The sequence below is a fragment of the Melospiza melodia genome, chromosome 4, assembly GCF_035770615.1.
Source record: "Melospiza melodia melodia isolate bMelMel2 chromosome 4, bMelMel2.pri, whole genome shotgun sequence".
NCBI lineage: Eukaryota > Metazoa > Chordata > Aves > Passeriformes > Passerellidae > Melospiza > Melospiza melodia.
Window position 1 is genome coordinate 2,787,365 of NC_086197.1, and position 24,616 is coordinate 2,811,980.

At 47.7% G+C, this 24,616-nt stretch overlaps 1 protein-coding gene across 5 annotated transcripts in view; it reads left to right on the top strand.

Annotated features, from left to right (window-relative positions):
• PLXNA4 (plexin A4) overlaps nucleotides 1–24,616 on the top strand; it is a 512,377-nt gene that overhangs the window by 234,461 nt on the left and 253,300 nt on the right. For all 5 annotated transcript variants that reach the window (XM_063153651.1, XM_063153653.1, XM_063153652.1 and 2 more), the window contains exon 4: nucleotides 23,690–23,821. In XM_063153651.1, coding sequence (XP_063009721.1) covers nucleotides 23,690–23,821 — 132 coding nt within the window. The remainder of the gene's footprint in view (nucleotides 1–23,689; nucleotides 23,822–24,616) is intronic.

Genomic DNA, 24,616 nt, shown 5'->3' on the forward strand with positions numbered 1-24,616 from the left:
GGATGGCATTGGACTGACAACAGAGTAGGTATAGATTTGATATTAGGATGAAATTCTTCCCTTTGAGGGTGCTGAGGCCCTGGCAGAGGTTCCCCAGGGAAATTACGGATAAGCCATTCAAGATCAGATTGGATGGAGTTCTGAGCACCCTGGGCAAGTGGAAGTTGTCCCTGCCTGTGGAATTGGATGATCCTTAAGGTCCCTTCCAACCCAAACCATCCCATGATTTCATGACTTTGATTTCAATATTTTTTCTTTTTTGCTGGACTCACATCAAACCTCCAGACCCCTCTCCTCTCCAGGACATATTTCAATTACTTTTCACATCTTGTAGCAGGGATTCTACTTTTACTCAAAGAAGTGGATGTCTCTGCATTTAAATGATGACGTTTTATTTTCCTGGGACTGACAGCTGGGAAGTTCTAGGTGGCTCCAGCTTTATAATTACCTCTGTCTGTCTTGCCTGTGTGTTCATGCACACTCACACGTGCACTTGCACTGAAAAGGAAGCAGTGAATGCAAGGAACAGCTGGATCCACTATGTGACACGTCAGAAAGGATTGTTTTGCTTTAAACATCTTTTTATCTCCCTCTCAATGCTGCTTTTCCTGAATGAAAAACCCTGGAAATCCTCAGCCTGTTGAGGGAAAAAAAAAATAATGGAGGTTTGCTAAATATTGGTTGTGTCTGTGTGAACTTGGCTCCTGCCTGGGGATGGTGTATCAAGGAGAGTTCCCCAGGGATTGGGCTCCTGGGACTCTTGTGAGGAGGATGCCTTCAGGTTAAACTTCATGACAGGCAAGGCAGAACAGCCCTGGGGATGGCTGGGATTGAACCAGAATTGTGTTTGTGCAGAATTCCTCTGTTTCCCTCTGTCCTTCCCACTCCCTGCTCCATCCCAGTTGGATTTCCTCATATTGAACCCATCCTATCCTTTCATTGCAAAGACATTTAAATGTTCCATCTTCTGAAATGGAGAAACCATCCCTCTCCAGAGCATCTATCTCTCCAGCAGAGAGATATCTGCTGGTCAAAGAGACCTGATCCCTGTGGATTTCCTTCTGAGTCCTTGCTCCATCCCAGTTGGATTTCCTCATGTTGGACCAATTCTATCCTTTCATTGCAAAGACATTTAAATGTTCCATCTACAGAAATGGAGATCTTCATTTCTTTCTCCAGAGCATCTATTTCTCCAGCAGAGAGATAAATCCTGGCCAGAGAGATCCGATCCCTGTGGATGTCCTTCCCACTCCCTGTTCCATCCCAGTTGGATTTCCTCATGCTGAACCATTCCTACCCTTTCATTGCAAAGACATTTTAATGTTCCATCTTCAGAAATGGAGAAACCATCCCTCTCCAGATCATCTATCTCTCCAGCAGAGAGATATCTGCTGGCCAGAGAGACCTGATCCCTGTGAATGTCCTTCCCACTCCCTGCTCCATCCCAGTTGGATTTCCTCATGCTGAACCATTCCTATCCTTTCATTGCAAAGACATTTCAATGTTCCATCTTCAGGCGGGTGTCCAGCAGAGAGACATCTCCTGGCCAGAGAGATAGATATCTCCTGATCCCCGTGGATGTGTGGGCAGGCAGAAGCTGGGGCTGAGATTTTGGGAGTGAGATCTTTCCCCATCAGTCTGAGAGGCCGTGGAGTGAGGTTTGGAGAGGCCTCATCTCGCAGTCCGTTTCCTTTTCCTTTTAATGTGTTTGCTCTCTAATGTGTGTTGACACAGTAAATACACATGTTTGTACAAACATCCCAGCTGAGGGCTGCTCTGAGAGCCCCTTGCAGGGGATGGGAAATGTGCCTGGCAGATGTTGGGAGCCTGGCACGCTCCACTTGTGGCAGAGGTGCTGGGAATGGTCCCCACTGGGAGGAATTCCATGGGACAGCAGGAGGAAGAGTGTTGGATTTTCTGGGTTCCCCAGATGGAGAAGGAAATGATGAATCTGACTCCATGTTCTCAGATGGCTAATTGATTATTTTATGATGCTATATTGTATTATATAATCCTATACGAAACTATACTAAAGAATTCAGAAAGGATACAGACAGAAGGCTAAAAGGTAATAATGAAAAACTTGTGACTCTCTACAGAGTCCCGACACAGCTTGGCACTGATTGGTCATTAATCAAAACAATTCACATGAAACCAATGAAACAATCACCTGTTGGATAAACAATCTCCAACCACATTCCTAAGCAGCACAACAGAGGAGAAGCAAATGAGATAATATTGTTTTCCTTTTTCTCTGAGGCTTCTTAGCTTCCCAGGAGAAGAATCCTGGGCAAGGAGATTTTTCCAGAAAATATGACAGTGACAGAAGAGGAGGCTTTTGAGAGATTTTTTTGTTTGCTGCAGAAATACACAGGAGCCCAGTGCTGTCCAGGGGCAAAAAAACAGGGGCTGTTCCATTGTGGATTTGAGCTGGTGTTGGATGTGAGATGGTGAGGAAAACATGGATAAGGGTGGGGAGAGGGGAACTGGACAGAGCTCCCATGGAGGAGGCTCTTGGATGGAGATGGAGCTGAGATTGTGGGAAATGAAGGGGAGCCAAAGCTTTTTGAGGTGCTGCCAAAGCTCCCTTCAAACCCAACACTGGATGTTGAATGGGGCAGGAACCAAGTTTCCCCATGGAAGTGGTGGAGTAATCACCCCTGGAAGTGTTCAAAATGCAATTAGAATTTGGCTTAGTGGGTGTGGTGGTATTTGGCTGAAGGCTGACTTGATGATCCCAATAATTATCTGATTTGCTTCTCCTGTGTTTTGCTGCTTTGGAACGTGTTTTGAGATTGCTTATCCAACAGGTGATTGTTTCATTGGTTTCATGTGAAATGATGGTGACTTGATGATCTTGGAGGTCTGTTCCAAGCTTAATGATTTTATGATTGTAATTTCTTCCAGATTGCCCTCACAGCTGATCAATGTGCTTTGGCACCTGAATTGATGCTCAGAGTTGTCTTGTGGGATTTTATTCCCAACCATAAATTGCAGGAACCAGGGTCATGGGGAGCTGAAAATTGGTTAAATTATGTTAAAACTGATTCCATTGTGAAATTATAGAATATCCTGAGTTGGAAGGGACCCCCAAAGATCATCAAGCCCAACTCCTGGGCTTGCACAAGACACCCCAACAATCCCACTGTGTGCCAGTTGAGTATAACAAGAAAAACAGAGATTAAAGCACAGTTCTTGGACCCTCTTGTTGCAATAGGCCACACTGAGCAAACAAACAAAATTAATTAATTAATTTTGCCCTCAAAATTAAGATTTTCTGCACTAGCCCATGCACAGCTTGTAGCACAGGGAAGCCAGGAAAGGTTGAGATGAGTGAAAGTGAGTCTGGCCCAGCTGTGAGAGATGCCAGACACTCACTGAGCCTGAAATTTGTCTCACCCAATGCTGGTCATCAGCACTGAATCGAAATGAGCTGCTGTTTATAGATAATGGAGAGAGACTGGCACCTCCAGAGAGCAATTCACTCCATCTGCCTGAGCCACCTATTTAGGATGGCACAGATCAGCCCTTGGTGAAACCTGTCTCTTCCCATCCACTCCAGGGGAAACCTGCCTGACTCATTAGGTGAGATGTCTAATTTTGGGCAGGACCATGTTAAACAAGATGAATCCCACATTTAGTGCGTGCCTGGAGGGCAGGAAGGTGACTCTGGTGACAGCAAAATGTCTCTGGAGCCAGCAGAGCCTGGCTGCTCTCTCCTCAGCTGTTTGCTTTCAGGTTGGTTTCATTTGCCCCTCTTTACACCCAAAATATCCTGCTCTGAGCTGGATTACTATGAGTGACACCTCATTTTGTCACAGTCAGGGGAGAGGACGGGGCAGTGTTTGTGACAAATGTGGAATTTGAAGGGTTTCTGCCACGTTTCTCCATCCTTGAGGCAGCTCCTGCTGCCCAGGCTTTGGAAGGGAGGGAGATTTCACTGCTCCCATAATGAAGGCATAGAATGAGTGACAAGGAAGGGCAGAGTGGGACTGGCACAGGGTTTGATCCTTCCCAACACCAGGGATGGCTGTGCCCATGGATTTTTCCCTGCCCAGGTGGAGCTGGGAAGGCCAAGGGCAGTTTTTAACTCTTTGGTGGGTTAGAAACCTCTGTGTTAATGAAACCATACTGGTGGTGTTTGAGATGGGAATTGGCTGTCCCCAATCCCAATGATGTCCCCCTGGGAATATGTCCTGGCAGTTGGTTTCAAACCTTCAGAAACACAGGAATTTGGAAATTTAGACCATTTTCACACCTGTCATCTCTGGGTTTTTTCTCCTTCTAAACCCCCCTTCCAACCCTAAAAACCCTTCTATGCCAGGACATGCCACCAACTCAAACTCATGGATCATTTTGGATCATTTAACCTCTGGGGAAGAACTGACATCACCCTAAAATCCCCCAAATCTTCTGTGTGTGGGGCTTGGGGCAAATCCTGGCTGCAGTCTGTGGGACAAAGTTCTGCTCTGCCCACTGGGATCTCTGATGGAAGGATGATTCCCAAATCATTGCTCCAGCTCCGGGACATCTCGGGGAATTGGGATCCCTTTAGGAACCCACTCCATAGAGCTGCTGACACCCTGTGGCTGTCGGGGAGAAACGCAGAGACTTTCACGGGAGGGTTGGGCAAATTCGGGCTTGAAAAATGTTCTTCCAGGAAAAAGAAAAAAAAAAAAAGGGACTGTTCTAGGAATTAAAAAAAAAAAAAAAAAAAAAAAAAAAAATGCAGCAGACATTTCCCAGCTGTGCTGCCACAGGGACAAAGGTGGCAGCTGGCTGGCTGGCTGCCTGCTTGTGGCTGTCCCTGCTCCTCTCCCAAGGCCATGGGCTGAGGGCAGGAAGCTTTGAAGAGCTCCCAATTTGGGGTGGGGAAAGGCCAGGGCCAACAGAGATATGAGACATGGCCACTTCTTCACTAAAATAACTTCTTTAACTCTTTCTCCTTCCTTCTCCTCTCATGGTTTGTCACAGCTTCCACACAGAACAATATTTTCCTCTTGGTCTTCTCCTTCCCAGCCTCCAAGAGGTCTGTGTGAAAACACCAATCTCTCCCTTTTACAAGCCACCAACTCCTCCTCCTCCTCCAAGAGAGAGCAAGAAAAGGAGAGGAAGAATAAAAAAAAAATTAGAAGGAGAGGCAGGATCATGCTCTGCTCCTCGACTCAAAAAGGGATGGGGGGAGTTGTTGGCCTGGGATAAAATTGGCAGTGTGATGAGTTTTAGCTGCAGCCTTTGAAGATGAGAGGAGAAGCAGCTGATTGTCGTGGAGGGAGCAGGCTTGGCCCTTTAAACAACAAAGCCTGCAAAGATAGATAGCCCCAAAAAGAAAAGGCTTCACACTGCCTGCCTCTGTCACTGCCCCACAGAAAAAAATGTTCATTTATTCTGAAACAGAAATAGCAGCCCAGGGGGAACCATTAAGGGCAGGATGAGAAGCTCCAGTCTCCTGCCATGAATGAAGGAGGGTGCAGGCAGTGGGAGGGGGATGGCTGCTGGCTCCTGGGGCAGCTGGATGGGGTCTGGCCTCCATCACCCAGGCTGGCACTGCCCTGCCAGGGATGCAGCTCTGCGCTCCTGCTGGGGAAATGAAGCACCTGAGCCAGCCCTGCATTGCTCCCAATGGTCCCTTTTGGGGCTTGTCTTTTGTTTCACCCTGTTTTAAACAGCCTGGGAAGAGCTGCAGGGCTGTGAATGATGCCAGGGTCCCAGGAGGCATCAAGTTTTAATGGCACATCCATGATGGAGTTGTGCCTCCTGCATCCCTGGTGGGCTTGTCCCCCTGTCTGGGACAGCTGGTGTGGCTTTTCATCCCTCTGAACTCCTTGGAGAGTCCTAAAATCCATTGCTGGGGCCAGACTCAGCCAAAAAAGGGCAGGAGGGGACCCCCAGATGTGACCATGTTCACAGGGGTCTGAGGTTGAGGGAAGAGACGAGGATCTGACTCCATGTTTCAGAAGGCTGATTTATTATTTTATGATATATATTACATTAAAACTATACTAAAAGAATAGAAGAAAGGATTTCATCAGAAGGCTAGCTAAGAATAGAACAAGAAAGAATGATAACAAAGGCTTGGACTCTCTGCCCAAGCCAGCTGACTGTGATTGGCCATTAATTAGAAACAACCACATGAGACCAATCCCAGGTGCACCTGTTGCATTCCACAGCAGCAGATAATCATTGTTTGCATTTTGTTCCTGAGGCCTCTCAGTTTTTCAGGAGGAAAAATCCTCAGGAAAGGATTTTCATAAAAAGATGTCTGTGACTCCCAGACAGAGGGACAGCCTTTGGGATGGTCCTGGAGCTGTTGTGGGGACACTGGGGACAGAGGTGGCAGTGGGACAGCCACTGCAGCTGCGCCATCTGCTGCACACGTGGAGAAGCTCTGGCCAAAAAGGAGCATTTTGGGGTTGTTTGCTTCCAAAAATAATCACCAGTCCAGCCCTAGCCCCTTCTCCTTCCCTGTGACCGTGTTCACAGGGATCTCAGGCTGAGGGAAGAGATGAGGATCTGACTCCATGTTTCACAAGGCTGATTTATTATTTTATGATATATATTATATTAAAACTATACTAAAAGAATAGAAGAAAGGATTTCATCAGGACGCTAGCTAAGAATAGAATAGGAAAGAATGAATAACAAAGGATTGTGGCTCGGCTCTCTGTTCGAGCCAGCTGACTGTGATTTGTCATTAATTAGAAACAACCACATGAGCCCAATCACAGATGCACCTGTTGCTCCTACTTTGGAGGTTAAAGTCCTTTTTTTAGCTGCAGTCATCAGCACACATGGATGTACTTCAGTCTTTGGTGCTGCTGGTGTGGGGTAACCTTGGTAGAGCCGGGGGTGCTCCCCTGGGGCAGGGAAGGCTCCAGGGAGAGCTCCCAGCACATTGCAGGGCCTGCAGGGGCTCCAGCAGAGCTGCAGAGGGACTGGGGACAAGGCCTGCAGGGACAGCACCCAGGGAATGGCTCCCACTGCCAGAGGGCAGCCATGGGTGGCATCTTGGCAGTGAGGAATTCCTGCCTGGGCTGGCATTGCCAGAGCAGCTGGGGCTGCCCCTGATCCCTGCAATGGCCAAGGCCAGGCTGGATGTGGCTTGAACCCCCCTGGGAATGGAACTGGATGAGTTTTAATGTCTCTCCCAACCCAAAACATCCTGTGATTCCATGATTTTCTCCACCACAAAGCTGATCATGGATGCACCTGGTTGCTCTTAGGAGTGGTTGTGCTGAAACCTTCAGGGGGGTTCAGCTCTGACACCCCTCCCCTTCCAGCCGCTTTTTGGCATGGCTTTGGTGGGGGGGACCCTGCTGGGACACAGCCCATGCAAGGACAGAGCCAGCAGAGCCGTGTGAACGAGGGAAGGAGCAGCAGGGATGAAAGGAGCAGTAATTATGCATCTCAATACCCTCCCTCCCCAGCAGCCCTCTCAGGTACATCTGATCCCAGCGCTTTTGTGTCCTGGCTGGCACTGGCTGTATTGATGCTGAACTCCTGACCTTGCTTTGTCTCCAGCCACGACCTGATGTCAGAGTGGCTTGGGGTCGGGTTTCAGTGCCCGGGTTACCCTGAGGTCCCAGAGGAAAGTGATCCCTCTGTTTGTATGAGGGACGTGATCCTGCTGTCCCTCCCTGCCCACGGGACAGAGGGGATGGCTGTGGAGACAGGAGGTGCTGCCCAGGCTCTTCTTCCATCACCTTCCCATCACCATGGGTGCAGCTGAGCTTGCTGTGTGTTCTCCTCCTTGATGGACATGTTCAAAATAGCGGGGAAATATCCAGTTTGGGAACCCTGGTGCAGTGCTGTGCTTGTCTTAGGGAAGCAGTATTTTCCCCAAATTCTGCTGTCCAAATGTGCCAGGGGAAGTTTAGGTTAGAAATCCAGAAAAAATTCTTCACTGAAAGAGTGATTGGGCACTGGAATTGTCTGCTCAGGGAGGAGCTGGAGTCACCTGTCGAGAATTGGAGATTTTCTGTGCTGCAGGCACTGACCCCCAGAGAACCCTGCACTGCCCTGAGGCCTGGAGAAGCTTCCAGAATGGAATGATGGAACTGGGACTGTGGGTGTGCAGTTTGAACAGGAGTGTGTGAGATCACAGGCTGGGAAACTCAGAGTTTAAGGGTTTAGAATGCAGTAATAGATATAAAGCAAGATGGAGGTTTTGGAGCAGTGCTGGTCCTTCTTCTTCACCGTCTCCTCCATGGGTTTGGGTGGTTTTGTGTAATTGGATAAAAAAGCCCACATTGCAGACCATGGGTGGTTGGGTATTGGGTTAAAAGTGAAAATAATTTAGGGTGTCATTTCTTAATTGGACAGTTTATCCTTAAAAGACCTGGTAGAGAGAGAGATGGGGCTCCATTTTTAGTTTGTTGGAGTGAAGTGCTGTAGAACTCAGGGTTTGTGACTGTAACAGAGATAAGAACTAATAAACATCTGAGTCCCAACAAGAAATACCAGCTCATTTCATGAGATCTATATTTAATCCCAGCCTTAACAAAAAGGAAGCAAAGATTCTGCACAGTCACCATCCCTGGTGGTGTTTTTAAAAGCCTGGATTCCCACCTTTTGTTTCCCTCTGAACGAGGGCTTCACTCTGATGGTCCTGGCTGGTGATTTACTGACATTAAAAATGGGCCTGCCACACTGTTATTTTAAAATTCATTTGAAATGGTTTTGGATAATTCAATCAAGAGGTTTGAATACACTTCTGGTTAATTCTGATTGATGTGCCAGGAACCCCCGTGATTAAGGGTCTGGGGATATGTGCCATTCTTGCACTATTGGAGGTAATAGTTAAAATTATACATTGATAGAGTTGTTAAGGTTGGAAAACACCTCTAAGATCATGGAGTCCAACCTAAGACCACCACTAAATCATGTCCCCAAGGGCCACATCTACATGGCTTTTAAATCCCCAGGGGTTGGAATGAAATGATCTTTGAAGTCACTTCCAACACAAACCAGTCTGTGATTCTCTGAATGGAGAGGACCAACAAATTGTCTGGTGTTCCTGGAAGGAAAAAAAAAAGCATGAGAGACATCTTTGGGTCACTAAAGGAGTTTTTGGGGACACAAAGGCCTCAGTGGGACCTTTGCTGACGTTGGCTGGTGGAAGAGCTGGGGCTTGCTGGGCTCAGTGCTGCTCATTTGGGGCTGGATGGGGAGAAAGGAGTCTGTGCTGGGGCTGGGCTGCAGAGAGTCCTCCCTGGTCAGGTGTCAGACACAAAATCAGAGAACCTGTGGTAGATTGGTAACATCCTTTAGTCTATGGGACATGAATGGATGAGGCCTCGTCCACTGTTTCAGTGCTGGATCAGTTTTCTGGCTGCTTTCATGAGAGGGGAGAAAGGTCAAATGTGAGGTTTTGTCCCCAGATGGTGCTTCCCTTTTATCTGAGGTAATATTGGAAGATAAGCATTCGCTTTCTCTTCTTCTCTCCTCCTTCTATTTTCTGTGGATAAACATAGATTATGAAGGTTAAAAAAGCTTTGAGGGATGTTTTTTTTATCTGATATTAAGTTCTTAATAGGTCACCTTGGCATTGAGGAGCCCAGGAGCTGAAAGAGTCAGCAATTGAATCACAATAACCTTTTTGCAGAGCACAGCCCTGTCAGTGGGGCTGGGGCCCAGAGATATGTGGGCCCTCATTATCTCAACCTTAGCCCCAGGGGTGTCAGCTGACAAAAGGGGCTGGGGACAGCTTTTCTTCCAGGTTCCCCTTTCCCCTGGCCCTGGAGATAACCTGTCCCCATTTGCTGACAGGGATTGTTCCTGTGCCACCCACCCAAACCCAGTGCTCTCAGGGAGGGAGTGAGAAAAGAGCTGTGGGTCCCAGATTTCTCTCTTTTCAGTGATGCACTCACAGCCCATCACTCTGCAATTCTGAAGCCATTTAGCACCAGCGTCTGACACAAATATCAGTGCAAGAACAGCCAATCTCACTTGACCGGTGATATCATCTCTGGGATACGACTTTTGATTTTTTTTTTTTAAGAGAAAGTGCCCAAATCCTCAGCAAAGCAGGAGCTTTGGTCTGCCTCTCTTAAGCTTGAAAGGGAGATTGCAAATGTGTCTCTCTATCTCCAAGATTGAATGTGTCAGGCTGTGATTGAGTTCGCTGCCCTTGCTGGCGCCTGGAGCTGCCCAGGGCCCTGCACCACCCGAGGTGTGGAAATGCCCTCCTTGGGATCTGATCCCTGGGTTATCTATCCCAGCTCCTTTTGGGGGAATGCCTGTGGTCTCCACAGACTCTGCTGGGTGTGATAGGACAAGGGGTGATGGTTTTATCCCGAAGGATGGTTGATTTAGATGAGAGGTAAAGGAGTTTTTACAACTGGCTCACGTTGTACAGAGAGCCGGTGGATGTACCTTCCCTGGAATCATTCCAGGCCAGGCTACACGGGACTCTGAGCAAGCTGATCCAGTTGGAGATGTCCCTGGCTGTTGAACCAGGTGACCTTTAGAGGTGTCCTCTCCAGCCCAAGTATTCCATGATTCTGTTTTTCTCTCATTTTTGGTCAGCACATGTGTGTGCTCATCTCTCCATCACCCCTCGGTGATCACATCCTCGAGCCAGGAGGATGATCCTGGATGATCCAGGTGCCTCCACACCCCCTGTTTTGCCTGCCTGGATACCCTTTCACACTGCTGTGCTGATGTATGCCCTGCTGCCTGCATCTCCACAAGAATTCCCGTGTCTCCATGAGAATTCCCGTGTCTCCACTCTTCCCTCCCGTTGCCAAAGGGCAGCTGGCTCCCTCTCAAGTGCCACAGTGTGGTGAGGATCCGTGGGTGTCTCCAAGCTCTCCCTGTCTGGCCACACTCAAAGGACCCTTTGTGGTGCTGCCCTGCACCCCCTCCCCATGGCTCCCAACCCTCGGGGTCAGCGCGTTCCCGGCGGGATGAGCTCATCCCTGCCCGAGTCTGGTCCCTCAGCCCCGTGAACAGACACTTATAAAGGGCTTGCATTCATCATACAGCCTGTCTTGTGGTGCATCTGTCTTCATTCCATGTCATATTACTCCCTGACTGGGTTTTTGAGCTGTCCCACAGAAGGGTTTGTGCTCTGGGCCAGCTGCGTTGGGATCGTTGTGTCTGGTCAGTCCTGGTCATACACACTGGGTGAAATTTCTGAGGGAAAACTCTGAGTCTCTCTGGTGTTGCAATTTGTCTGAATTATTTTTATCTAGGGTTTGAGCTTTGCTGAAGAGCTGACCAGATTTGAGGGAGCATTTTGGTTTCTGCAGCTCGCGAGCTGACATCCATGCTAGCACATGTAAAAATTTAATTTTCATACTTTTTTTCATTATTTTTCCCTTAATCCCAATCAAAACCACTGTGACCCAAAGCAGTCTCTTTATGAAGAACCAGGAGTGATGGCAATAACCGCCATAAATATTTAAAAGTTAGGTAGTTCCCAAAATATTGGTCTTTTAAAAGAAATTCCACCAGTTTGGGAGAAACAGAAGCACACGAGTGGCACTGGGGTGACCTTTGAGTTTATCCACTGGGATCATAAATATGAACATCCAGCAGCAGGACCCTCTCTGTGAGACCTGAGCTTTACCTCTGGGAATGTCAAACAGAGAATCCTTATTTTCCATGAAGGACCTGGAGTGGCTCTGCAGAGCACCCATGGCAGGATTTGTGCCTGAGAATAACCCAAGGATGAAGAGACTGCTTTGTTGCCAGTGAGACTGAAATCCTGCAGAGCTTGGGAGGCAGACACAGAGCCTGGATGGGCTCCTGTGGTGCAGAAGCAGAATTGTCCCACCCTTGTCCTTTTCTACTGGATGGTCAGTGGTGGCATATCCTTCCCTGATGAAGTTTCATTCCCTCAAAGCATTCACGCAGCTGGACAGAGCTCGTAAGAGCCTGAGGCCAGAAATTTGGGTGTTAAATCTGGTGGCTGGAGCATTCCAATGGCCTCTTTATTTGGCCAGGCACAGCTTGATGCAGACATTGTCCTTTTGAGATGCCACTGATGCCAGCATGGGCTTTCCTAGGACACACCTGCAGGTCAACACCTTGAGTACCCACCTTCATTTTCCACTGATAGAGGACAGAGCACAGTTTTTCAGGCTTAAATAACTTTAATTTTAGGTTGCAGGGTTGGGGTAAGTGGAGAACAAATGTCCAGGTGATGCCTTAAGAAGGCTGAGCTAGAGCAGAGGCTGGGCAGAGTTCCAGAGTAAAGCAGGGATTCATTCACAGCATCTCCTCCATGGCTGCACCTTGGGCAGCAGCAGAGCCCAGCCAGGGCTGCACCCAAGATGAACCAAAACGGCCCCAAAATGCACGAGCGCTGCCGGGGTCTGTCCCTGGGATCAGCTCTGCTCCATTTGCACCTTGCAGTTCATTGTCCCATTGCAGCTTTAGCCCAGGCAGTCCCACCCTGCTTGTTTTTCTCTCTCCAGCCCACGGGGTTTGTGCTCCTGGGCTGAGATTTGGGGCATTTGTTGTGGTATTTGCTGGGTGCCCAGGATGAAGGAGGAAATGGTGAATCTGACTCCATGTTCTCAGAAGGATAATTTATTACTATATTATTATATTATATTATATTATATTATATTATATTATATTATATTATATTATATTATATTATATTATATTATATTATATTATATTATATTAAATTATATTATATTATATTATATAATGCTATACTACACTATACTAATGAATACAGAAACAATACAGACAGAAGGCTAAAAGATACTAATGAGTACTTGTGACTCTCTCCGGAGTCCCAACACAGCCTGGCACTGATTGGCCAATGAATCTAAACAATTCACGTGAAAACAGTGAAAAATCACCTGTTGGATAAACAATCTCCAAACACATTCCAAAGCAGCAAAACACAGGAGAAGCAAATGAGATAATATTGTTTTCCTTTTTCTCTGAGGCTTCTCAGCTTCCCAGGAGAAGAAATCCTGGGCAAAGAAGATTTTTCAGAAAATATGACAGTGACAGTTTGTCCTTGGTGCCCAGCTGGAGCAGGAATTGTTTTGTCTCCCTGCTCTGTGCACAGAGCTCACCATCCCATAATATGAAGCCCAGACCCACGCACTAAAGCAGCACAGAATGTGAAAAATATAAAAGCTAAAACCTGATGCACCACAGAAGAGAATCTGAAAAATATAAAAGCTAAACCTGAGGCACCACAGGGTCTGTGGGAGCAAGTGCATTCCAAATGTCTGGGTCTAGGGTGGCCACTGGCAGCATGAGCTGAGGAGGAGGAGGAGGAGGAAGAGCAGGAAGAGCAGGTTTGGAGCCCTTGCACTGCTCACAGCCCTTGGTGGGGACTGGACTGCAGAGGCCTCACTCAGCCTGGTGCCATAGGTGAGTGCCAGCAGCCCCGTAATGGATTGCCTGGCAGGGCTCAGAGCTGAACACGGATGCTTGGCAGGCCATTACCTTGAAAAATGAGCCGTGCCGAGCTTGCCTTGTGTTGTTACAAACTAATGATTTGCATTGATTAGCACATGGCTCGTGAGTGTCTAATTTATCAATCAGGGAGCGCCGGGGGAGAGCGTGTAAACCACGCTCTCAAAAATGATGTCATCTGTCAAGGGGCTCCTGCTTGTGAGAGCTGCACATACCTGACAGCTCTCCCTACTGGGGGACAGGGACCTGCTCATGTCCTTCCCTTCCCTCTGCTGTTTCACTGTGGGGTGAGCCCTGCAGTTCTCTTCAAGCTGTAATTGTTAATTTTTATGGTGCTGGGAGCAGCAGTCAGAAGCCCTCACTGTGTTAGGTGATGTCCAAGCCCAGAATGAAGGGCTTGAAGAGAAAGTCATTCTTTGTAGGGGGATAGAATATAAGAAAATAAAGATAGTGTAGAAAGTAATTTTACCCCTAAGGAGCTGCAGCTGGGCCAATTATCAAAGATTAGGAACAGGCCTGACTTTAACAGGCCACAGCTGTAACCAGTGAGAAGAAGATGCTATAAAAGAGTGGGGTGGTGTTAAGAAGGGAACTGGAGTCAGTTGGCTGCTTTGTGAAGAGGAAAGAGTCAGAGCTCTGAGGAGCTGCTCAAATGCTAAGAAGGTATGGAGCCCCTGCAATAAGGTGACAGCAATTCTTTCACTTTGTCTAATTTAATTCATAACTCCGTTGCAGCCAGGAGTATGTCTTGCAATAAATGTTAATGGGGATGGGGCAGCAGTCCTGTGCTGTGGACTGGAAAAAGGGGATTTCTGTCAGCTGGGAATTTGTCTTTGGGCTTGAAGGAACCTCTGGCCCAAAGAAGGTGGCTTTAAGCTGACGAAGTGTAGATTTAGATTGGATATTAAGGAGAAATGCTTCCCTGTGAGGGTGGGCAGGCCCTGGCACAAGGTGCTCAGAGAAGCTGTGGCTGCCCCTGGATCCCTGGAAGTGTCCAAGGCCAGGCTGGACAGGGCTCGAAGGAACCTGGTGTAGTCAGAGGTGTCCTTGCCCAAGGCAGGCGGTGGAATGAGATGAGCTGAGCTTTAAGATCCTTTCCAACCCAAACCAGTCTGTGATCCCAGTGGAGCCCACTGTGCTGGATGTGTGTGAGACAGTGACCCACCATGGAACCAATACACCCAGGAGCTCTGTCAAGGCTTAGTGACCCCTGTGTCTCTAGAAAACCAAAGCAGATGCCCACCAGCATCTTGTCCCCTGTTTCTCTTGGGCCTCCTGAAGAAGGAGCCCTCTGTGCTGGCTCTGCAGGGTGATCTCCTCCTATCCAGCAGCCAGGCACAGCTGTGTTTGACCCAATTTTCCAGGATTACACCAGAGGTCAGTGGGTGACTCCAGTGCAGGGATTAAACCCCGTGGCCTGCCCCATGCAGGCCCTGTGTCCCCTGGCCTGGGGTGGGGATTACACTGCAGTGCCTGCAGATGATCAGGATTAGCCAGCAGTTATTCTAGGAAAGCTTTCTTCGTCAAAACCCTGGATTGCTGCTGGGAGAAAAGGGCCTGGGGGAGAGCTGAGGAAGAACCATTCTCCCTGGCTGTTGCTGTGCTGTAGGTGCAGCAAACAAGCCTTGTTTGCTGACAAGAAGATTTGTTCTGTGAGATTGGATTTGATGATCTTGGAGGTCTTTTCCAACCTTAGTGATTCTGTCACATGAGAACTGGACAAAGGAAATACAAACCAGGAACCTCACGGGATTGCAAGGCCAGCCTGCTTTGCTGTCCCTTCTGTTTTGTGTGGTGCACTCAGGAGCACCTACATTTTGGGACAGTGACTTTTACCTGGGTGATAGAGGAACCCTTTTAAAGTAAAAGAGGAGGGATTTAGATTAGATATTAGGCGGAAATTCCTCATTGTGAGGGTGGAGAGGCCCTGGCACAGAGGAGCTGTGGCTGCCCCTGGATCCCTGGAAGTGCCCAAGACCAGGTTGGACAAGGCTTGGAGCAACCTGGGATAGTGGAAGGTGTCCCTGCCCATGGCAGGGAGGGAACTGGATTGTCTTTAAGGTAACTTCCCACCCAAACCATCCCATGATTCCATGACTCTCCTGTCCAGATCAGCTCTCCCCTCTGCTCAGAGTGGCTCCTGTCATGACACTTGGGGTTCTGGACTGCACTGAGAGCAGGAGCTTCAAGAACACTGGAAACACCAGGATTTCCTGGTGTCCACATGGCTGGAGGTGCTCTGAGATCTGTGTTTGGCTGGGCTGGCATGGTCCAGGCACACAGCACTTTAAAACACGTGTACAGGAGAAGAGAGACAGCTGCTGGCTGAGGCAGGAGTTAAGGATACCTCATGCCTTGCTTTTTCAATTAGTGTTTCTAAAGGTCTTTAGGATCCGTGGATAGACAGGGCTATTGAAATGCCATGTTCTATTAGGAATTGATCTCCTGTTAATAGGCTTTAGGCAAATTAGAACAGATTATTTTACTGGAAAAAGGAGGGAAATGGGCAGAACATGGAGTGTCACCAGCCCTTTCCCTGTCTTTGCTGGGATCAATAGAGCTCCATAATGAGACCCAAATCAATGGAAAAGCAGGAATAGGTGATCAGCAGAAGGGCCTGACATGAGCTCATGTTTGCTGTGTCCTTTCTCCCTCTCCATGCCAGGAACAGCAGCCAGCAGTCCTGGCATCCTCTGGGGAACATTAGGTTCATAAAAGAGGGAGGAACTGCTATTGGAAAAGCAATGAAGTATTAGTGGCCCCTGTGCAGTCGTAAGGCTCTGGCTGGGCCCTTCTCAGAGCAGCCTGGATTGATGTGCTGGGCTCCAGGACTGCTCGGATGCCCTGGAAATGGTGTTTGGAAATGGTGTTTGCAGATCCTTAATCCAATAGTGAGAAATGATGATGGTGATTTGAGTGAGGTACCCTGCGAGAAGGAGAGGCAGGGACAGCAAAGGAAGGCTGCCTGAGAGGATGGGGAGGACAAAGCTTGTCCTCCCGCCTCTTGCTTTCCCTGCCCAAAACATTTTCCCTACTTTCCAAGGCCGTACCACAGTCATGGTTGCTCCCTTGCACCCTGGCAGAAGCAGCAGGGCCTGATTCCATGACCTGAAGGATTTTCTCTTTGAAATCCACCCTTGCAATTTTCCTGGCAGCCCATTTAATCCCCTTGTCCTAGGGTGATGTTATGATGCTTGTATCCCCATTCATGCGTTCTGTTTATGCTGGTTATTATGTTCTGTGCCTTTAAGACTGGCTCTGAAGAGAGAAAGTTTTGTTTAAGTTTTCTTATCAGCTCCTCCCCCACGGCTGGCGGAGCACAGAGACGGGGCAGTGCATAGTGCTGCTTTTGCTTTTTGCTGGGCTTTTTGCTTTGCTCTCTCGCTCTTGCTTCTGCTTGCTCTTGCTTCTGCTAGTTAGCTAGTTTAGCTAAACAGTCCAAATTTCTTCCTGGACTGTTTCTCCGTTTCTTTTTTGAACCAGTTTGAACCTGCTCTGGACTGGGACCTGGGAACACTGAGAGTTTGCACCTTGTGGCCTACTGGGGCCTACTCTGGGCAGCAGCTGCCCCAGCACAGGAGGGACTGAAAACAGAGCAATCACCCCCATGAGACACTTTCTGAATTTGTCATATTTTTCAGAGTAGTGAAAGAGTGGTGTCATCTGGTATTGTTCATTTTGTGTGCTGGGGGGGTGCTTTGCCTGTTAAATAAACAGGTTCTTTCCACTTCTCTCTGAGAATCCTTCCCAAACCAGTTGAGGGGAGGGGTTGTGTGGGCTTGCTTTCTGGAGGGGCCCCTTTGGAGATTCTCTACCAAATTTGCCCTAAACCAGGACAACCCTCCCTGGGGAACTGGGGCAATTTCATGGCCAAAAGAAGCCACCAGCATGACTTGAGTGAGAGTGGCTGGAAGCGCTGGGGCAGGACGTGATGAATTCCCTGGAACTTCATCAGCCCAGGGGCTGCTGACACTGCACAAAAAGTAGAGTGGTGGGGAGGGATGGCTTGGCCGAGCGTACCATGGTTCACCGAGCTCCTCTTCTGCTTAGTTATTGGTTTAATTATTTGTAATGACTCTCATCCACCCAGCGTCTGCTCCTGCTGCCTGGCTGGCTGGTCATTGTGATCTGCTCCCCACCATGCTCCCAGCATCCCTAGATGGTTTTAAAGTGCTTTATGCAGAGATATTAATTGAAGGGGACCTTATTTTAACTCTGGTGGGCCAGGAGTGATGGTTTTAAAGGGGCAGGAAACAGCTGAGCCCAGTTGGCACAGTGGAAGTTTTCCTTTTTTTTATTTTGCTGCCAGAGACCAGTCCAAGCTGCTTGGACAAATAAAATAGAAGTGGGGTTGCAGCAGGAGATTGGGTTAGGAGTGTGTTTCTGAAGTGAGTCTGGAGATAATTTTGAAAGGACACATTGCACTAGATCAGGCTCCAAGTCCCATCCAACCTGGCCTTGAACACTTCCTAGGATGGGACATCAAAAACCTCTCTGAGCAACCTGTGCCAGTGCTTTTTCTTGAATAAACCAAAACTGGATAATGTTAACGTGCTCCAAACACTGATTCAGTCTACAGGATCAGGCTTTGATGGGCCTGGAATAAAGCTCCTGAAGTACATCTGTGTGGATGGATTTTAGCAGGAAATGTCCCTTTATAGGAAAGAATAGAGGTGCTAACAGAAGTATGTGGCCCTCTCTGGAAGGCAGGTGTTTCTGTTGCTCTGCTGAGCCTAAAAATATTTTCTTTTTTGCCACAATCATGATTTATCTTCCAGCAAAGGCACCACATGCTTGCTACCACCAATTCCTTTTGTCCCCCAATCCCACTGTTCTTTCCTTGACAATTTTGAGTCCATCCCCATGATTTGGAGGATTTATTGTGTCCCTCTCTTTGATAACTACGTGATACCCACCTCCATGCCCCTCTTAGAAGCGTGATTGAGGCATCTGCCACCAACTTGCTGGGGAAACTGTCCTTGAGCATCAGCCTCCTGTGGATCCCTCAGCAGCTGGGGAGACCCAGATAAGGCTGAAAACCACCAGCCAAGGGATGGAAGGTATCTTTTACCTTCTTTCATCTACCAGACCCGTGGGCTGCTTGCCAGGGATGCCTGTGGGTGTAGCCATGGCCAGGGTGGGAGCTCAGAGAAGGCCGGAGCCTGTGTCTTTAAAGATTAATGGTGTTGTTTGCTCATTAAGGAGATCATTTTGAAGCCGGAACATTCGAGTGCAAGCATCTGTTTGCTACTGGGAGAGGATATTTATTGTCTGATACTTCAGTGGATGTAAATAAACAGCCAGCCCTCGATAATGTTCAGACAAACAAACAAACAGCTGCCAGAATGGGTCCCTTGGTAGTTGACCTTCGGGAAGCATCACGCTGATGTTTTAATAGCAGCCAAGCCCAGGGAGTGAAGCCTTCCAGGAAGAAACAGGATTAATGTGCAGCCTGAGAGTGCTGGGCCCTCCCACATGTCCTGGGTTAAAGGAGGACAAGGGAGCTGAGCTGAGTGTGACCGTGTTCACAGGGGTCTCAGGTTGAGGGAAGAGACGAGAATGTTGACTCCATGTTTCAGAAGGCTTACTTTATTATTTTATGATGTATATTATATTAAAACTATACTAAAAGGATAGAAAAAGGATTTCATCAGAAGGCTGGCTAAGAATAGAATAACAAAGAATGAATAACAAAAACTTCTGTCTTGGACAGAGAGTCTGAGCCAGCTGACTGTGATTGGCCATTAATTAGAAACAACCAACATGGGCCAATCAAAGATCCACCTGTTGCATTCCACAGCAGCAGATAATCAATGTTTGCATTTTGTTCCTGAGGCCTCTCAGATTCTCAGGAGGAAAAATCCTAAGGAAAGGATTTTTCATAAAAGATGTCTGTGACAGCTGAGCATCTGGGGCTCTGAGGAGTGGGCATGTCCAGGACAGACATTCAGGGAGGGGGAGCAGGTGGGTGATGCTGTTGTGGAGGTGATGGGGGTGTTTGTGGACTGTGGGTTGTGGTGGACTGGGCATTTTGAGACTGATACATGGTCCTGGAGCCCTTCTGTCACTTATTGTCCCCTTCCCTCTTGCCCTGCTGAAGAGCTCATGGTTCACAGGCAGCTCCCAGAAGTGGTCCCCACCTGGACTGTTTGTCAGGTTCTCATCCCCCACAGCCCCCAAAAAAACAACTTGAATATGGAAATGTCCATAATTCAGTCAGAAGAAAACTCCATCCATGCCAGCACCCCAGCTTCAGGTGGGGCTTGGGGCTGAGGCCAGCAGAGAAGAGCAGGAGCAGAAGGAAGGGGTGGTACATTCTTCAAATTCCCTGCAGCTGGAAAGTTGTGTTTCCAAGCAGAGATTGTCTCTGGCTCCCTGACTTTAGTGGTGATCACTGCAGGCTTTGATGAGAATCTTCCCATTTTTCCTTCACAGACTCTTCTCTGATTTTTTTTTTTTTTCACCAGCCCAAGTGCCCTGGTTCTAGTAGGAGCCTTGGAGCCAGGAATAAATCTCTAAGAGAAAATCCAGTTGTGTTGTCTGATGTTCAGGACTGTGAAGAATGTGCAGGACAGGTGGAGATCCTCAGGGTTCTGTGCCTGGGGTCCAACATAGGAAAGAGAGTATTTAAGACAGGTAAAGGGATGGTTGGAGTTAGAGGCTACACTTGTGGCTGCAGTCTCCAATAATCACCTCACTGCTGGCACAGGGCTCGCACAGGCTGTGCAGCGTGGGTTGGTGTCTGCCAGATTTTCTGGCCTTTTTCTGAATTTTCTTTTTTATTAGCCACTAGATTTAATAGAGAGAGGGCTTTCTCTATGTAGAGCTGTGGGTGTGTGACACGTGTGTGTGTTTGCACATGTACAGCACAAGGAGCCCTGTCCCTCCTTCCCTCCCTCCCCCTATGCCAAATAATGACTTTTCAGGCTATTAGGCCAGCAATAGCTGTTAAATCACTTCCGAGTAGCTCTGCATTCCTGGTGTGAAGCCTCTGCAATCTTTTACCTGCACCAAATGCACAGGGGAGATCCCTGGGGGCTGTGCCTCCTGTCTCCATGGTTTGTTAACTCCTCTCCAGCCTGTCTCTTCCATCTCCGTTTTCTTTCCCCTCTAATGGGGCCTGGCAAAGGCTGAGGACAGTGACTGAGCCCTGGGGTGATAATTGGCTGCTTACATATCTGGCAGCCTGCAGATCTGACCACGGTGGTGCTGGAAATTCAAGGTCAAAGTGGAGATGTGAGGTTTGTTTAGCACAGGGATCAGCCGAGAGCGAGGATGCTGTGACGGGAATGAGAAGCTGAGGGACTGAGGGGAGGCAGAGTGGAGACAGCAGAAAAAGCTCTCTGAGAGGGAGAACTTGGAGCTGGAAAGGCTCAGAGGGAAAGAGGAAAGGCTCCTGTCCTGGGGGTATTTGGTGTGCTTGGAGCAGAGCCCCAACAGGGAGCCCCCTGTGCTCCTCCTGCCTCCTTCCTTTCCCCTGCTTGTCCTAAGGGGAATGAATCAGCCCAAGCCTCTTGGCATCTTTGCCCTTGACCTCATGGGTGATTTACATCAGGGTCCACTTTCAAGAAGGAAGGACTCAGAGGAGCTGAATTTCCCTGTGAGAGACCACAGAAATGAGCAAGCCTTGGCTCCCAGGCAGCTAGAGCTTGTGGGAGTCAGGGATGTTCAGTGCTGCTGTTTAGGCTGTGAATTCTTTGTGTTTCAGTGATGTTCAGTGTTTGGACCCTGAATTCTTTGGGATTCAGACCCCAAATTCTTTGTGTTTCAGGGATGTTCAGGGCTGGACTTCAGACCCTGAATTCTTGTATTCCAGGGATGTTCAGTGCTGGGCTTCAGACTCTGAATTCTTTGTGTTTCAGTGATGTTCAGTGTTTAGACCCTGAATTCTTCATGTTTCAGCAAAGTTCAGTGCTGGGCTTCAGACTCTGAATTCTTTGTGTTTCAGGAATGTTCAGTGCTGGGCTTTAGACCTCGAGTCCTTTGTATTTAAGGCATGTTCAGTGCTGGGATTCAGTCCCTGACCCCTTGGTGCATCAGGGATGCTCAGTGCTGGACTTCATGCCCTGACCTCTGTGTGTGCTGCTGTTGGACGTGTGTTGCTCTCATCAGCAGCTCCATCAAGATGACAAATTAACTGCAAATCCTCCCCTGTCATTGGGGCAGCCCAGCAGCCAAGGCCAGCACGTGCTCCCACTTCTGGGGAGTCTGATGGATAATATGCAGGATCTGAGCATCCCTGAGCACCCTCCACACCCTTTGCTGGCACAGAGAGCCCCTCTACGTCCTTTCTGCTTCATTTTCCTTATCTTTCTTGGGGAAATAATATTCCTTTGTTGTCCCACAGCAGGTGAGCACATCAAGGAAGGACAAAGATAACAATCTGTATATCACTGCTGTCCTTTCCTCATACAGACTTTCCAGACCCTTTATCATTCCCTCTGTTCCCTTCTCTTTGACTTTCCAGTACAGAAGATGATTCAGGCTCAGTTTCTTGGCTGAGAGGTTGATACAGAAGGAGCAAACTCAAGGACTGTGCCCTGTGCCAGGGAATAGTGGGAACAGGTCTTGACACCATAAGTTCTCCACAGCTTGTTATTTCCCTTGGATGGGAAGGGTGCTTTTTGCTCAGCTATCCAACTGCAGGCTGGGAATCTTTGGTCAGGAAGGAATGGAGATGATAATGTGGGGCAGGATGAAGATCTCCTACAACTTTGTTTCTTTCAGGGAAAGGTGCTGTGGTGTTTGTGTTGCTGCAGGATAGAATATTTTCAGGAAGTGAAAGGCAACACATGGGAAATAGAGGGAGATAAGGAATGTGGAAACACGAAACTCTGAAACATGACTGTGGGGTTTGCTGCTGTAGAGAGCCTCACAAGGTTCAGGAGAACTCCTGAGAACAGCTATTTTATCATGACTTGCTCTATATTGAAAGAGATTGCAAACCTTCTCCAGCTGCTTTTGAGCCCAAACTCTAGAAATTGTTTTTAAGCAGGCAAAGAAAAGTCTGTAATTTTCTGCATTTTCTTCTGCATCACTGGATCACTGTCAGGGACAGACTGGGACTGTTTGTCTGGTTCCTCCTCATAATCCCAGTTATTGATGTCCCTCAGTGACACCCTGTTATGAGAGGTGTCTGGAATCATAAGGTGCCACACTGGTGCAGGACTGATTCCAACACCTGATATATGCAATCAACAAGAGAAATAGTCTGTGTTGCACTGAACACCCTGCAATAATAAATTGCCCCGTGGAACATTAGCAATAAGAGCAATAATATTATCTGAGTGGCATTCCAGTGAGTCACTCCTGCAGATTTACGTGGTTTTTTATCTCCTGCTCATCACCACCACAGATCCTTCCCTCATTGCCATCATTTTGAGCGTGGTGGATTTGTCCAGGCGGTGACAGGAGCACAGTGACAGTGCCAGATAAAAGCCAGCAGGATCTGCATTGTTCTTACAATGCTCTTGTGTTGATGGGACCAGCAGAGGTGGTGAAATCTGCTCTGTCCTTTTGGTGGGGAGGCTGGGAAAAGTTCACTTTTTGTTGGCAGTGGTTGTAGTCTGAAAGACCTGGGGCACAATGCATTTGTCTAGGGATTATTTTGTGTAATATATATATATAATATTGTATATTTATTTATATCTATCTATAATATATATGTACATGGATAGATATGTATATGTGTAAATATACAGTATATGTTATAATATATAATATATATACACACTATGTATTATATATCTACGCATATGTATATATTTATGATAACATCTAATATATACATATAATATAAATAACGTGCATATATAATATATCATTATGTATAAAAATAAATATATAACATATACAAAATACAACTAATGTAAATATTACTATAACTATAAAAAACATATAACTATAAATAGAAACATATGAAAAAACCTATGAATATGAATAAAAAATTAAAAGTAGATATAAATTTTAAAATAAGTATATAAATATCTAAATATAATTTTGTGTATATATTATAAGTAGATATATATTACTGTGAGTGCAGTGAGAGAGAGAAGGCTTCCCAGAGCAGCTGTGGCTGCCCCTGGATCCCTGGCAGTGTCCAAGGCCAGGCTGGACAGGGCTTGGAGCAGCCTGGGATGGTGGAAGCTGTCCCTGCCCGTGGCAGGAAGTTTGGAATGAGATGGTCTTTAAGCTTCATTTCAACACAAAGCATTCTGTGGTTCTGTAATTATTTGTTTTCAGTGGAAGGAGGGGAAAGTCCTCATGTTCTCCCTCTGCTCTTGTTATTGCTGCACAGATCCGCGTGGATGGCACCACCAAGAACACGCTGGAGTACGAGATCGTGCAGGTGGTGGACACTGGCCCCATCCTCCGGGACATGGCCTTCTCCATGGACCATGAACACCTCTACATCATGTCTGAGAAGCAGGTAAGGAACTCCAGCAGCCCGGGGTGCTTTATAAACCTTTCAGCTCCGTCCTGCTGTGGACATCAGGCTGCTCATGAATTCCGCCATTTCCTACAAGGATGTGCTTTGTTGTCAACCTCGGAGTTTTTATGCCATAAATCCATGGCATTTACACGCTTTTGTAATATTGAGGGACCAGGGGTACAGAGCTCAAGGGGCAGGAACCACCCCCAGAATTGCTTTGTCCTGCTGGCTGCTGGACAAGGAATTGCTGCTGCATTGTTCTCCATCCCCACCCAAACTGTGGCTGCATCTGCCACAGACACAGGAAGGTGTAGCACTGAATAATTTGGCTCTAACTGGAGTTTTTGGAGAGGCTGGAGCCTCTTTGGGACACTGGGCAGGAGTGCAGGATGCTACCAGCCTGTGTGCAGGCCAAGTTTAGTGTGGTGTTTCTGCTGTGGTGTTGGCATTGTGATTGAAAATGCTGGCAGCCAGATCCCAGGGAAGGAATCTGGGTATTCAGCATGGAATCCTGGCTGATTTCACTGGAATTCATGGCCTTGGGAAGTTTGCTGCTTGGGATGATGGTGGGAGGAGGAGCTACTTTTACATGAAGAACTCACTGTTTATACTTATTCCTGTGGGTGTGCAGGATTACTTGAGCTATCATACCTGGCTGATTCACAGATGCTCATGAGGAGCTTTAAATCCACAAAAAGAATGGGAGCAATGAGGGATTGTGGTGGGTGATGGCATTTGCCCTGCAGTGGAGGCCTGCAGTTTGAGTGAGACATGTTCACCCATACATGTTCA